This window comes from Lethenteron reissneri, chromosome 24 (assembly GCF_015708825.2).
Source record: "Lethenteron reissneri isolate LAM-NWPU_2019-01 chromosome 24, ASM1570882v1, whole genome shotgun sequence".
Classification (NCBI taxonomy): domain Eukaryota; kingdom Metazoa; phylum Chordata; class Hyperoartia; order Petromyzontiformes; family Petromyzontidae; genus Lethenteron; species Lethenteron reissneri.
In genome coordinates this window covers 8,025,474-8,041,215 of record NC_083802.1, presented here as the reverse complement: position 1 = coordinate 8,041,215, position 15,742 = coordinate 8,025,474, and the positions used below count along the sequence as shown (strand labels likewise).

At 48.2% G+C, this 15,742-nt stretch overlaps 1 protein-coding gene across 1 annotated transcript; it reads left to right on the top strand.

Moving 5' to 3' along the window:
* Positions 1 to 436: 436 nt before the first annotated feature.
* On the top strand, positions 437 to 15,272 carry IPP (intracisternal A particle-promoted polypeptide). Its single transcript, XM_061558113.1, has 10 exons — positions 437 to 516; positions 2,381 to 3,170; positions 4,057 to 4,277; positions 4,461 to 4,671; positions 5,592 to 5,753; positions 6,131 to 6,298; positions 6,669 to 6,806; positions 7,639 to 7,761; positions 8,400 to 8,620; positions 11,569 to 15,272. The coding sequence occupies exons 2-10, from the start codon at positions 2,576 to 2,578 to the stop codon at positions 11,845 to 11,847; spliced, it is 2,118 nt and encodes a 705-aa protein (XP_061414097.1). The 5' UTR covers positions 437 to 516; positions 2,381 to 2,575; the 3' UTR covers positions 11,848 to 15,272.
* The last annotated feature ends 470 nt before the right edge of the window (positions 15,273 to 15,742 follow it).

Below are 15,742 nucleotides of genomic sequence, written 5' to 3'. Positions count from 1 at the left end.
GTGGTGATGGCTAATATATTCTAGATTTGAAGCTTTCGTGACTGCAAGGATTCATATTCTTAGGTATTTTCGGTAAAGTCACGTAGGTAAAACATTAAAATTAATAAAAGTAAAATAAAATAAAAATCACGACGTTTCGGAAGCTTGTGTTGCCTCCGAAACGTGATTTTTATTTTATTTTACTTTTATTAATTTTAATGTTTTACCTACGTGACTTTACCAAAAAAAACCTAAGAATATGGCTAATATAATTAACACAACCGGTGGGTTGCAGAGTTAACCCCGCACACATTTACAATTCGAGTACGACGTTTCGCGTGCGATCGCAACCAGCTTCGTCAGGCGATATTCAATGGGAGTCCAGCTGCAGCGCGCTGCTGCTGCCGCTGGGGGCGCCCCCAGCTGCAGCGCGCTGCTGCTGCCGCTGGGGGCGCCCCTGGCGAGAGAGCAGCTCCCCACCCCCCGTCCACCATCAGAGCGGCCCGCCTGTGATGCCGAGAAACAACATCGATCAAGGTAAGGGCGGGGATATTGTACATTGGCGATTACATCATTTTTTTTGCATAGCCACCTGTTAAGTTCTGATAACGATGGGAAAGCATTGAAAAAAACTTTAATTGCACTGCGAGTGAAGTTAGTTACAGAGATTATTTACAGCGAGTCGGGCATTGAGTAGGCCTTGACGAAGCCTCCCCGCTTGCATTAATCTCCCTGCGAGAAAAATGGTTGACAGGTCCCCCTCAGCCCCACACCCGCCGCTTGGGGCCGAGCCGGCGTATGACGTTGCCATTGCTTTCAACGTAACAACAAACAAAACCCCCCACAATGTATTGCGGTGCTTGTTACACGGCGGTCAACTACTTCCAGCCTGGCTGTTTAATCCTGCGGAAGGGCGCTGGCGAGGTCCGGGTTGGGTCCCCAGCGCGGGCCCGTGCACTCCCTCCACTCCCTCGGCCTGCTCGTTGGTTGTCTCCGCAACTCTCTGTCACGGCAACTTCTGAACGCGCTGAGCTCAGTGTGTTGGGGTGGGTGGGTGGGGGGGTCGTGTACATGAAGGGACGTGCTGGTTAACTGCGCTGTGACGGTCTTGACGGCGTTAAGACAAAGATCTCCCCCCCCTACGGGCCCGCCCCCACGGCCCCACCCCCCTTCCACGGCCCCCCCCCCCACGGCCCCCACCCCCCCCCCCCACGGCCCCCCACCCCCCCCCCACGGCCCACCCTCCACGGCCCCCCACCCCCCCCCCTCCACGGGCCCCCCACCCCCCCCCCCTCCACGAGCCCCCCACCCCCCCCCCCCTCCACGAGCCCCCCACCACCCCCTCACCGGCTCCCCACCGACCCCCTCCCCCACCGGCTCCTCACCGGCTCCCCCCCCCCACCAGCCCCCACCCCCCACCACCCCCATCAGCCCCCCACCACCCCCAAATCCCCACCGCCCACCCCCAGAGGTTGCTGGCTCAGTGTGATTGTAATACTTACATGGCCATTATCAACGCATTGAGAAAGACACCTAGTTCCAGGGGCTTAAACCCAGGACATCGGTGATTGTTGGCGCAAGGCTATCCAACCATCGTGAGACAGAGACACAAACCCCGGTGGCTTTAACCCAAGACCTGTGACTGTTGGCTTGTACTGCGCCTCTTTTTCCCACTGCACAATCGAGCCGTGCCGGGGCCACGTCGAGCCAGCCCGGGGCGGCGCCGCCAGGTTGTTTTCCACTGCAGGAGCTGAGCCCTGCTGGTGGCGCCATCACATGCAACGGAGGAGTCGAAGGGGCGCGTGTTGATGGCTACATTATACACAATGCATTGGCTCCACCCGCTCTGTTGCCCCTTGGCCAGGTTCAGATGCCTCGTGAGGCCATTATATCACGTTTTGGTTCCAGCTCGGCACACCAAATAGCCAGTGGAAACCCACCCATACTGTGGGGGTTTTGTGCTGATTTGGCCCGAATGTGCCATTCGACAAGGGGTAATTGTGTCCCCAAATTGACCATTATAAATCTTTGAGACACCCAGACCCACAGATTTTACCCAGGCTCTCAGTTGTTTGCCAATAGTATGCCATTCTTAAGCCTGACATGGCCATTATGGACCTAACGGCCATTGTAATACATTCAGACAGACACCCAACTCCAGAACCTAAACTTAGTATCTAAGAGATTGCAGGGTCAATGTTTGACATAACTATTATGTATTCCTCGAGAGAAACATTCATATTCTTGGGTCTTTCGGTCAAGTCGCGTCTTTGAACCTATTTACGTGACTTTACCGAAAGACCCAAGAATATACATTCCTGCAGTCGCGAAAGCTTTAAGTCAAGAAACAAATTCATGAGGTATAAACTGTTAAAAAAGTGTTTTTGTGTTTGTATTTCAGGTTTCTCGGAAGTAATAACATATTTTAACATGATCAAAGTACTGAAGACCATTTTATGAAAAAAAATAAAGTTGAAAAACCTGATAAAATTAATTTTATTGTATTAAAAATGCTATTATGAGAATACATGCAACAAATTTACTTCAAAACTAAAATTAAATCGACAAAAAACCCAACAAAACCGCCACCCAAAAAATGGCTACTCCCAACTATTCGCGCTCGACCTTCGACCCGGACGTCGTCCCCGGTTCCACGCCGGATTCTACCCCGGACTCGGAAGCGGCTCCTTCCTCAACCCTTCACCCAGGAGGGGCCACCACCGATCAGCGCTGCTATCAGGACGAGACGCACGCGGTGCGCCTGCTGCGGTCACTCAACGCCCTCCGCAAGGACGCCACGCTGTGCGACGCCCGCCTTTCTGTGGGCGGAACGCAGTTTTGCGCCCATTCGGCTGTTTTGGCGGCGGCGAGCCCCTACTTTCAAGCTATGTTCGCCGGACCGTTGTCCGTTGTCACAGCAACTGGTGGGGTCGCGGCTGATGGCGCTGTCGACGGCGGTTGTGACGACGGTGGTGGTGACGACGGTGGTGGTGACGACGGTGGTGGTGACGACGGTGGTGGTGACGACGGTGGTGGTGTTGACGACGGTGGTGGTGTTGACAGTGGGAGTCACGTAAAAGTAGATGGTGACTCCGACAAAGCAAGCAAGGTGGTCCAGTCCGAGCCTTTGGTTCAAATAGGAGGCATTGATGCGGAGACCTTTGAGATTTTGCTGAACTACGTGTACACAGGTGAGTGGGTGATGATCACTAACAAGGGTGAAGCTTGAAATAACGTTATTGCCTTGTAAACTAAACAAATTATTTTATGATACAGTGTTTGCAGTGGTGCATAAGCACAATTTACAAAAACAATGAACACATTCGTTCATAAGAGTGTGACCTTGAAATAAAAAAATATATATAGTGGGCGACATTTTGGAAAATTACCCTTTTTCATAGTCTTGTAACACTATCTTGTAACACCATCATCTTCCATGATCATCATCAAGGCGCCTTACAAATAAATGTAAATTAGTATTTTCCTTATCACCATTAGCTTCGTCATTAGTAGCAGCATCATCACGAGTACCATCATCCCTTCAAGGTTGATAAAATGAGTGGCAACAATTTTTGGGAAGTCATCTGTGGTTTTTCCATGGAAAAATTGTTCGCCGCCATGGGAGTATGGAATTTATATTGCCGATATGAGGCTGTCGATTGAGATGAGTGCGACCCCAGGGAGAGATGATTTGAATTCAAGCCTCGAGCTAGAGTTGGAATCCACATGTTTAGTGCTACTCATTTAGTCGGAGAAATGATAATCCTGATAGTGATGGGGTGAGTCATCTCGTGACTGTGATTTTAACTGGCAGCCGATCAGCCGTAGGCTAAATTATAATGAAAATGACAGCAGCTTTGCTGAAATTACAATTATACTATGATTGCAATTCATTACGAATTCGTTATGAGTCATAGCAACACATACCCATGGATGTTTCCTTGTGTTTGGTTGTGTCTATACTTTTTTCTATTGTTTATATCTGTCTAGTTTTGTATATCAATGAATGTGTCTGTATTTCGTTCTGTCTCTCCATCTTTTTGAAACAACCTGTCTCTGTCCCTATCCATCCCCCAGGCTCTCTCAAGTTGTCCGAATCAAACGTCCAGGACGTCGCCATAGCTGCCGACATGCTTAGCCTGGCTGGCGTCGTTAGGATCTGCAGTGACTTCCTGCGGGAGCACATATCGGCTGAGAACTGCCTGGGGGTGATGATGTTCGCCACCGCCATCTCCTGTCCCGACCTGGAGGCCCATGCCTGCCAGTTCTTCTATGACAACTTCGTTCCTGTGTCTGAGGTCAGGTTCCTGGGCCTGCTGTCCGGTTGCTCACAGGGTTCATAATGGACATGTAGCGATGAGTTATTGTCGCCACTCAATCAGTCATTGTCACACCTCCAATTAGCACGGTTGGCTACATACGGTGCGAAAAGAGTTCGTTCATACGTCAAGAGTAATGAGTGTCTCTGCTGCTGCCAACAGGAGGCGGAGTTCTTGTCGCTCCCCCCAGCCCTGGTGCTGAATGCCCTGGGCAGCGAGGAGCTGCGCGTGGAGCGTGAGGAGCAGGTGCTGACAGCGGCGATGCGCTGGTTGCTGCACGCTCCGGCCTCGCGCCGCCTCCACCTCCTCCACATCATCAAAGCCGTGCGGCTCCCACTGATCCCGCCCACCACCGTCACCTCCACCATCGACGGTGAGGGGGTGGTGCTGGCAGCGATGGTGTTGGAAGGTGGACGTTAGTTGCGGCACGTAGCCTAGATACTCGATATGCAAGGATTAATCCACCCCATGGTAATTTCATGAACTCCCTTCCCCCAGCCATTGGTGCTGACAACCTCCTGTTCAAGTTCAAGCTCAAGACATTCCTGTTTTTCTTTGCTGATGACTGTTTCTCTTTATATGTAATACATATAGCCACTACTTCTTGGTTCTTTCGGTAAAGTCACGTAGAAGGGAAATAATAAAATAATAAAAATAAAACATTTTATTATTTCCCTTCTACGTGACTTTACTGAAAGAACCAAGAAGATGAATCCCTGCAGTCACGAAAGCTTTAAATCCATATGGCCACTGTTTATGTGTGGCGAACTGAGATGTCACATTTATATTGTTTATAAAGCGAAATTGTATTCTCGAGTGTAACTGTTACGATTCTGGTCATAGTTCGATTCAATATCTTATTGTATTTTTTCTCATTCGGACCATCTCATTTCTATTCCTTAAAATAATGTTTTTGTACAGTTCTATTAGCTTAAATGTAAGTGTATAATTTGCATAAATGATAAATGTTCTTTTCTCATGCCCATGATTAATTCATGTCTCATGAGTGAAATAATACATGCATCCTACTAGGTACACATATACAAAATAAGATTTTAAATAAATATTGGACAAGGCTGTATTTCGCAATGTTAAAATATAATTATATTCAGGTCTATTAGCCTATGAGCTTGTGAAGCATGGTTCTCTAGCAGTATAAATTTAGCCAAGATTTCTGCACAAAATAATCATGAGTCCCATGCAGCTCAATTCAGAAAAACAAAACAACGCAAGATGAGAGCTGTGTTCCGTCGTCCCGCAAACAATCGGCCTTCTCATGTGCTTGTGTCTCAGCCATTGAAGATCTCAGCGTTCGAGTGGCCCTGCAGGTTTTGCTGGATGAGTACCAGGTCCCTCGACTGAGCAAGTCCTCCCGACCAACCGCCGTCTCCACCTCTGACTTTTCTCGTAGAGCCAAGCCGCGGAGAAAAGCTCGCAAATACCTCTACGTCATCGGTGAGACTCGGGATTCGGGAGACCAGGATTCACGACTCGATCTTTGATTGACATTGGGTTTCAGGATCAGAGTCTGTTGATTCAGACCCGGTTCCAGGAACCTGAGTTTCAGCATCAGAGTCTGAGACTCAGAGAGACTGGGTATGAGGATCAAAATCATTGATTTGACACCCAACTGGTTTCAGGTACAGAGTTTTTTTTTTACATTGACCAGGTTTTATATTGAAACCTGAAAGCGACGTTTGTAAGTCTGTCTGGTTAACCTATGTCTATAATAATATATGAAATAAAAAACATTAACGGGTACTGTACAACGGAGCCCATGGTGCATGGTCATAGCTCCCCCTCTTTTCCCCACCTCCCCCTGCCACCCCTAGGAGGATACACAAGGCAGCAGGGGGGTCGATGGGGAGACAGCCGCGCTCTGAGCTGTGTGGAGCGTATGGACACCATCTCACTCTACTGGACATTGGAACCATCTCTCCACCAGGCCCGGAGTGGTCACTGTGTGGTCACGCTCGATGGATTCATTTACGCAATTGGAGGTTAGTTTACAAAATCGGCTCCTGGGGACTGGGTTTTCTGATCAGAATCTTGATTGAGCTTCAATTCCATGATAAGAGTGTTGATTGAGACTGGGTTTCAGGATCAAAGTATTGATTGAGGATGGGTTTTAAGATTAGAGTCTTAATTGAGACTTTTTTTGCATCAGATTATCTATGGGGACTGCATTCAAGATTCAGAGTCTTTATTAAATCTGGGTTTTAGGATCAGTGTATTTCACACCTGTTCTCAAAATCAGTGTCTTGGTTATTTGGGGATCGCATCAGTTTAGTCTTGTAATCTGATCCATGAGCCTGAGTTTTGGGACTGGCAAGGGCACCTCAATTGTCTTGTGTGATGATCTTGTTTCAGGAGAGAGCGAATCAATGATCTTCGCATTTGTGGAGAGGTTTGACCCCGTGTGTCGGCAGTGGGCTCCCGTAGCATCCATGCTCTCCCCTCGATGCAGCTTTGGAGCCTGTGTCTGCAATGGAGCCATTTACGTCATGGGTAAGCACTTACTGTAGAGTTGCAATACTCTGGGTTTTGGCGGAACAGTTATGATTGACACTGAGCTTCAGGATCAGAATCTTGATTGAGTGTTGTTGGCTCCAGGAAACATGGTGTGCGGTTTTTGTCTTCATGGAGAGCCATCGAGAATGGGTTTCAGGATTTGAGTATTGATTGAGATTGAGATTCTGGGTCGGAGTCTTTGTAAGAGTCGCCACTTAACGCTTGCAACTTGCAGACGTCCCATTCCGAGACGAGCGCAAGTTGCAGGGTGGGTCCTGGGTCCGCAAGCGGTTAGCATACATTTTATTTAGAGGCATGACGCCGCTGTTTTTATAGACATTGTACTCGCCACAGAGAACTGTAGCGACACGACCCGCACCCTGTGATAGCTTGTGCCAATCTGTGCCACACGCCCTTCCGATATGGCCTTTTCTGTATGTGTGCGTCATCGGAACGGAATCTGAAGAAAAACTGATGATGTACATGTAATATCTTTGGTTCTTTCGGTAAAGTCACGTAGAAGGGAAATGATAATAAAAAAAAACAATATTATTTGCCTTCTACGTGACTTTACCGAAAGAATCAAGAATATGAATCCCTGCAGTCACGAAAGCTTTAAATCGAAAGATGTACGTGTAAGTTACCGGAATAGGAAAGGATTAATTTAGATCGTGTTTGGAATAAAAGTCTCGATTGAGACTGGGGTTTATGATCGCAGTCTCTCTTAAGACAATCTATGGATCCGAGTCTTGATTGAGTCTCATTATCTAGGAGGCTGAATTTCCCAGTGGGTTTCACTGCCTGGCCTGTGCTGCTGATGCTGCTGTAGGAGGCTGGGTGGGTGCCGACATAGGCTCATCGGTGGAGCGTTATGATGCGGCCGAGAATCGCTGGGTGGCTCTGGACAGCATGGAACCTCCTCGTCACAGCTTTGGTTGCTGCCACATGGACGGTTCGTTCCATTTTCTCTGCAGGCAGCACCACTGCCCCCCGCCCCCCAGTCAATGCCTCTGTGTCCTGTATCTAATGCGCTTGTTACCCCAATATAATTTTTTCTTTACGTTTTTCTGCTTAGCGGAGGAATACAATTTGCGTTTGCTCATAAAATATACAACCATGTCACTGTGTCTCCATGTCTCTGAATGTGTCGGTGTATCTGTATGCCTCCCAACTCCCTGTTTCTCATATCGCTTCTACATATGCTTCCCTTCCCTGTCTCCCTTCTCCCGATGTCTCCCTCCTGCCGATGTCTCCCTCGTCCCTATATCTTCTTTTTCCTCTGTGTCTCCATCGTTTTCCCTGTGCCTCCTTTAAAATATCTCCTTTTTTCCCCAATGTCTCCCTTCTCCTTGTCTGATTTCACATTGCGTCTCCCTTTTCACTGTCTCTCTTCTCCGCATGTATCCCTCCTTAATCCCCATATCTCCCTGCTTCCTATATCTCCCTTATCTCCTTGCCTCTCTTTATTCTACCCCATATCTCCCTTCTCTGCATGTCTTTCTTCTCCCTTTAACATCTCCTTCTCTCCTCGTATCCGCTTGCTTCTGCTTCTGCTTCTCTCTCCACTGCCGCTGCCGGCGCGCTTGCCAGGCCTGATCTACGTGGCGGGCGGGCTGGGCGTGGGCAGCTCGGAGCTCTCGTCAACGGCGTCGTTCGATCCGCGGAGGCAGCGCTGGACGTGGCTGCCTGCGCTGCAGCGCGCGCGCTCCCACGTGGCGCTGTGCGCACTGGGCGGTCGCATCTACGCGCTCGGAGGCTGGGACGACGCGCTGGGCGCCCTCGACTCCGTGGAGGTGTACTCGCCCGATGAGGCAAGTCTCCCCGTGGTCGCATGGAGTATTTGACTGGTATACATTTTCAAATGATAAGCCACTTCGTTGAGCTATCATCTGTGGCCGGGTTGCTTCTGAAAAAAGAGCGATATAGATAGAAGGGTAAAGAACCAATTATCATATTTTTACTGGCAAATGAGGTTCTCATAGTGTAGATGCTTGCCCCGAGCTCTCATACTCTGATGGTGCATTGTCCTTGAGTTGTGCGCCTTTTGGCGTCATCTGGTCCAACCCATATGAGACTAGGCTCTAAGGAAAGCTGTCTCGGGTGTGGACCAATCAACTTCAAGGCCAGTGCACATTATCAGAGTTATGTTCTTTTGTTTGTATTATGACTGCAGGTATTGCGGTCTATGCAAACATGACTCCTTGTAAAAAGGTGTCAGTTTTGTTGCCAGATAGAAGGGTAAAGAACCAATTATCATATTTTTACTGGCAAATGAGGTTCTCATAGTGTAGATGCTTGCCCCGAGCTCTCATACTCTGATGGTGCATTGTCCTTGAGTTGTGCGCCTGTTGGCGTCATCTGGTCCAACCCATATGAGACTAGGCTCTAAGGAAAGCTGTCTCGGGTGTGGACCAATCAACTTCAAGGCCAGTGCACATTATCAGAGTTATGTTCTTTTGTTTGTATTATGACTGCAGGTATTGCGGTCTATGCAAACATGACTCCTTGTAAAAAGGTGTCAGTTTTGTTGCCAGATAGAAGGGTAAAGAACCAATTATCATATTTATACTGGCAAATGAGGTTCTCATAGTGTAGATGCTTGCCCCGAGCTCTCATACTCTGATGGTGCATTGTCCTTGAGTTGTGCGCCTTTTGGCGTCATCTGGTCCAACCCATATGAGACTAGGCTCTAAGGAAAGCTGTCTCGGGTGTGGACCAATCAACTTCAAGGCCAGTGCACATTATCAGAGTTATGTTCTTTTGTTTGTATTATGACTGCAGGTATTGCGGTCTATGCAAACATGACTCCTTGTAAAAAGGTGTCAGTTTTGTTGCCAGATAGAAGGGTAAAGAACCAATTATCATATTTTTACTGGCAATTGAGGTTCTCATAGTGTAGATGCTTGCCCCGAGCTCTCATACTCTGATGGTGCATTGTCCTTGAGTTGTGCGCCTTTTGGCGTCATCTGGTCCAACCCATATGAGACTAGGCTCTAAGGAAAGCTGTCTCGGGTGTGGACCAATCAACTTCAAGGCCAGTGCACATTATCAGAGTTATGTTCTTTTGTTTGTATTATGACTGCAGGTATTGCGGTCTATGCAAACATGACTCCTTGTAAAAAGGTGTCAGTTTTGTTGCCAGATAGAAGGGTAAAGAACCAATTATCATATTTTTACTGGCAAATGAGGTTCTCATAGTGTAGATGCTTGCCCCGAGCTCTCATACTCTGATGGTGCATTGTCCTTGAGTTGTGCGCCTTTTGGCGTCATCTGGTCCAACCCATATGAGACTAGGCTCTAAGGAAAGCTGTCTCGGGTGTGGACCAATCAACTTCAAGGCCAGTGCACATTATCAGAGTTATGTTCTTTTGTTTGTATTATGACTGCAGGTATTGCGGTCTATGCAAACATGACTCCTTGTAAAAAGGTGTCAGTTTTGTTGCCAGATAGAAGGGTAAAGAACCAATTATCATATTTTTACTGGCAAATGAGGTTCTCATAGTGTAGATGCTTGCCCCGAGCTCTCATACTCTGATGGTGCATTGTCCTTGAGTTGTGCGCCTTTTGGCGTCATCTGGTCCAACCCATATGAGACTAGGCTCTAAGGAAAGCTGTCTCGGGTGTGGACCAATCAACTTCAAGGCCAGTGCACATTATCAGAGTTATGTTCTTTTGTTTGTATTATGACTGCAGGTATTGCGGTCTATGCAAACATGACTCCTTGTAAAAAGGTGTCAGTTTTGTTGCCAGATAGAAGGGTAAAGAACCAATTATCATATTTTTACTGGCAAATGAGGTTCTCATAGTGATGAAGAGGTTCCCGAGTGACTGATAATTTGAATATTTGGTTCATGATTTTTCTTGTTGGTATATATATAAAAGAGAAGACAAACCAAGAAACACAGTGGATCTTCTCTAGTAACTGCACACCTAGGCTGTGTGTCATGGGAATTCCCCTTTAAGTTTAAAACCTTTCCCAAGAGAAACAATACTTCAAACTCAGTCTCAATCACAGCATTATAACAACTATTTATTGATGTCACTGCGATGTCTGTCCCATACAATGTCAATGCAGCAACGTCACCGAGGTGCACTAGAAAGTCGCAGAACATGACCCATTAGTAGCGTGATCTCCGCTTGTTGCAGAGGTTTACGGTTCGAATCTGGCAGGCCACCCTGGTTATTACTTTGTGCGCTCTGGTTATTACTGTGGGTGTACTAACCATAAGATCCCCTGACGTAATTTGCAAGAGCAGGCCATTGTGTGTCAGCATAATAGTAAAAATTTGCACACAAATTACTCTAAATAGATTACCCATAGCAGTCATCTCTGCCTACTCGCAGACTAATGCCTGCTCACAGGCTAGGCACTGAGTCACCTAGTGCTGCACAGGGCCAGCTGCCACTGGGGGTGCCCTTTCAAGTGTTTGAGATGAGAGGTTTTGTAAGTCGCTTTGGCGTATAAATCTTTCTAAGATGCCTCCGGCGCAAAGGTCGCTCTATCAAGAGTTCATTATTATTAAGAGCAATGTGTTGACTGCGTAACAATGGAGAAACTGAAAACCAGATGGTGATGAGATGAACCAGAGCCCGTGAACAATGAGCTGAATGCATTACAACAAGAGCTATAAGTCAGACCGTGATGAGTTAATTTCAGCAGTTCGCCTTGTTGGATCAACCAATAATCCGATTCCTCCTCTGCCTTCCCCTCTCTTCCCCTTCCTTGTTGCTGCCTCCCCCACCTCCATGTGGCCACCAGGAATGTTGGCAGGAAGCCCCGCCCATGCCCTGCGCCCGTGCCGGTTGCGCCGCGGTGGCCGTCGGGGGCCGCCTGTACGTGACGGGGGGCCGCATAGCCCCCCCGGGGGGTGGGCTCTTCTCCTCCATGGCGTTGCCAGGCGCAGAGGGCTCCTTGTGGGGGACGGCGCCCCCCGTGACGCTCGACAGCACGGAGATGTTCGACCCGACCAGCGGCACGTGGCAGACGCTCGGAAGGCTCGTGACGAGCCGCACGGAGGCCGGCCTCGCCGCTATCTAAACTCGCGCAGGGGCCGAGCAGGCTTGAGGCAGACCTTAGCGGACCCAACTGGACCCTGACTGAGCCATATTAGACCTGGAGAGGCATCGCCAGGAATTGCTCGGCATGATTAGGCCTGAACTGGTCCCACGATATCATGACCAAATACGGACTAGATCTGAACTGGTTTGGACCAGATATTATTAGGCCTCTTTGGGAACAAGAAGTGCCTAACGAAACCCCAATCAGATCCGTTTAGTTCGAGGATCGTGCATTGAAGGTGCCAGAACTGGAGTTTAACGGGTCCAGCAACATCCTGATCGGGCCCAGTTAGGCCTGAACAGGCAAGACCAGGTCTAAGTGGGCCTGAGAAAGATTCCTAATGAGACTGGAGGTTAAGATTGGGTGTTAGCGGAGGTCAGTGTGTCTGCTTACTCAATTGAACATGGAGTTGCACTCATCTCGGTTGACAATCACAAGCCGCCTGGGTTAGAAATGATATATTTCCATGACAGAGACAAGTATCACTAGGACAACCACGCTTGACTTCAAGGTAGGACCTGTTTAGTCCCAATTAGGCCTTGTAAGGCGTGGCTCTGCACAGCCAGGCCAGTATTCATTTTATTTACCCGAGAGGGATGATCATGAGCCTCGTCAAACCGAGGCGAGACTTTGAATTTGAGACCTTTTGACCAGGCATCACACGCTGTTACCATTGAGTCACGCGGCTGATAGGGTTAGAGTTGGATTGAAGGTCGTAGCTTTGCTATAGTGTTACCCATTTGGGTATATGGGAATGTGTGGATTTAGGCAGTTCTATGTCATTAGTTATGTAATATAAAGTATGTACATTTTGACTTAAAGCTTTCGTGACTGCAGGAATTCATATTCTTTGGGTATTTCGGTAAAGCCACGTAGATAGAAAAATTATAAATACAAAATCACGACGTTTCGATCGCAACACAAGTATTCTCTCAATTTCAATTTAAAGGGTTTTTATAAATTTCTCAGCGGATACAAAGAGAACCCAAGAAAACACAAGAAACAGCACTCCATCCCGGACACTACGACGGGCCCATTCCGATCTCCGTCACATCCGTGGGCACCCCCCCCCCCCCCCATATACAAAGCAAAAACCCTGCAACCGCAACGCCCACCGCCCCGCACCCCCACAACCACCGTCCCCAACACCATTTACCCACGCAATGCTTCACCACATCGCCTTCCCTCGACCGAACACGGACATCCTTCGCCCGCACCACTCAGCAGGCCGGCAAGATCACGCATGTCCCCCCCCCGTCCCTTCCCATACCCCCGACCCCTCCCTACCCCACCCCGGGTAGGGGCCACTTCCACTTCATACCCGCGGCCTTGTATCCCAGCGCAACCCGGTCCACTCCCATCACCCTGTCCAGCAGCCTGCTCGCCCAGTAACACCCCCCCAAAGGCGTCACAGGAGACCCATCCAGCTCCTTTCTTCGCGCCCCCCACAAGGCCTCCTTCGTCGCACCTATTATGGCCCACGCCCGATCTCTGTCGTCCCCTCCCCCATCCCCCTTAAGACTCCCCACATAATGTCCCGCATTGACACCTGCGCCGGGTAAAACCGGGACAACAGCGGACCGCTCCGTCTCCACACCTCCTGTGCGAAGGGCCACTTCACCATGATGTGCACCGCTTCCTCATCTGTGCCGCAGCCCCTCGGGCATTTGGGGGAGCGTGCCATTTGGCGGGAAAACATGAAGCTCCTCGTCCCCAATCTGTCCCGCACCGCCAACCAGGACAGGCCCCTCTGCTCCTTTGTGAGCCCAGTTGATGAAGTGTTCCTGCACACTTGTCGGTGCACAGCCCTCTTCGCTCCCACCACCCCCTCGCAGGCCTCCCCTTCGTCCACTTCGGCCGTCACCTTCCTGGGGTTCCACGGTCCCCCTCTCTGGCTCAACCCATACTAGATTTGAAGCTTTCGTGACTGCAGTGATTCATATTCTTAGGTTCTTTCGGTAAAGTCACGTAGGTAAAAATTTATTAAAATTAATAAAAGTAAAATAAAAATAAAATAAAAATCACAGATTTTTATTTAATTTTTATTTCACTGATTTTTATTTTACTTTTATTAATTTTAATAATTTTTTACCTACATGACTTTACCGAAAAAAACCTAAGAATATCAAACCATACTCATTTATGTCGTCCCCCACCACCGTGTTGAGCCAGCCCTGTGGCCAGGCCGAGGGTGTACCCCTCGCCAATTGGGTCATCCCAAACCGCCTCGGGAGCCACGTCAGGCCATACCTCAAATAACAGGCGGCCTTCCCCCGGGGCCCTTGGGAACAAGTATTCTCTCACAATACAATGGCCACCTCCACAGCTTCGTCGTCGTGGAGGTAGCCCAGCCAGAGGTCGCAAACGGGTTTTGATTCCTTACCCGTACCCGGCCGCACCAGGGTCGCAAATGGGTACCCGTACCCGGCCGGGTACGGGTACCCGTTCCCTACCCTACCCGAAATGAGTGACAAACGGTTACTCACCAGTGACTCGCGGCCTATCCGTACCCGTACCCTGGCTGCACCAGGGTCGCAAACGGGTACCTGTACCCGTACCTGGCCGGGTACGGGTAGCCGGGTATGGGTAGGGTACGGATATCGGGTACCCGGTTGCGACCTCTGAGCCCAGCTCACCCATCTTACATTGACATGCAAATTTAATCTCTAGCCCCGCCCACTTCGCTTATGACCCTTGGGCTAGACCCATCTCAAACCTTTATAACATCCTGCCTCAGCAGCTCTCCCGCTATATTTTTTACCTGATGACGATTGCTTGTGTTGCGATCGAAACGTCGTGATATTTTTATTTATTATTTTTCTAAGTGGCTTTACAGAAAGACCCAAAGAATATGTACATTTTGTACATTTCTAAAATATGATTTATTTCTCACCTTTATTTAATCAGGTGATAACCCACTTATCATCTATCATCTTTTTTTATAAGTGTCGGGTCAGTTTTGTTTCACAAATACAAAGGAGGCCTCGTCACAGCAAAACACTCCACTATTCCTGATGCAATTATCTGGCTCCACCACAATGTAAAATTGTACTTGTGGCTCTACATGAACTTCAGCCATACGAGGGAGTATTTATTTCACATTTTAATAATTTTTTGACTAAAATGACACATTAAAGTGTCTCCTTGCTGAAACAAGGATGGTGCTCATATCTGCTGATGACTCATAGCCAGCAGTGGAAATTCCACAACCATGAATGGGCCAATCTTTACAGGGAACTACCACAAGGTGTATAATTGTCTTTTACACTCGCGATACATGCGTCGAATTGTGCGTACGAGAATGAATATATTTACAATTTATGCAAATAATATGCAAGTGATGTGCTGTTACATTTAGGCTGAACACGAAATACGAAGCTGAAAAAATGAGAACAGCATACGTGATTGAAAAAATCGAGACAAAGTATTCCCGATTAATACTGCCGTGGAAGGGATGGGCTGAGCCTGTCCCCAAATGATATTTTAATTTATTTACAAGATTCCAGTTGAAAGTCCTTACATTTACATTTTAAGTTTTGATTTAAAGTCGCCTGGTTAAATAACCGATGTGGGTTGTTTTTTGTGCAGTTAAAGTGGTGTGGCTTTTGTAAATACGGTGTTTTTCCATAAAAGTCCTTTAAATTGTGTTTAATCTTCCTGCTCTAATTATGCTCTGCTTGTGCCTGAAGCTTGTATTATGTTGCCATAAGATGAAGCACTTTACATTGGCAAACTCCCATGGTCAGCTACGCAATGGCCACTGTCGGTCAATGACCTCAAGTTAATGTCACAGAACTACTGCTGAAAGCACTTTGGTTTTCTCTTGTCTCCACGCGGGGCACGCAGGCTGTCGAGGTATTTGCTGTATGGCAAT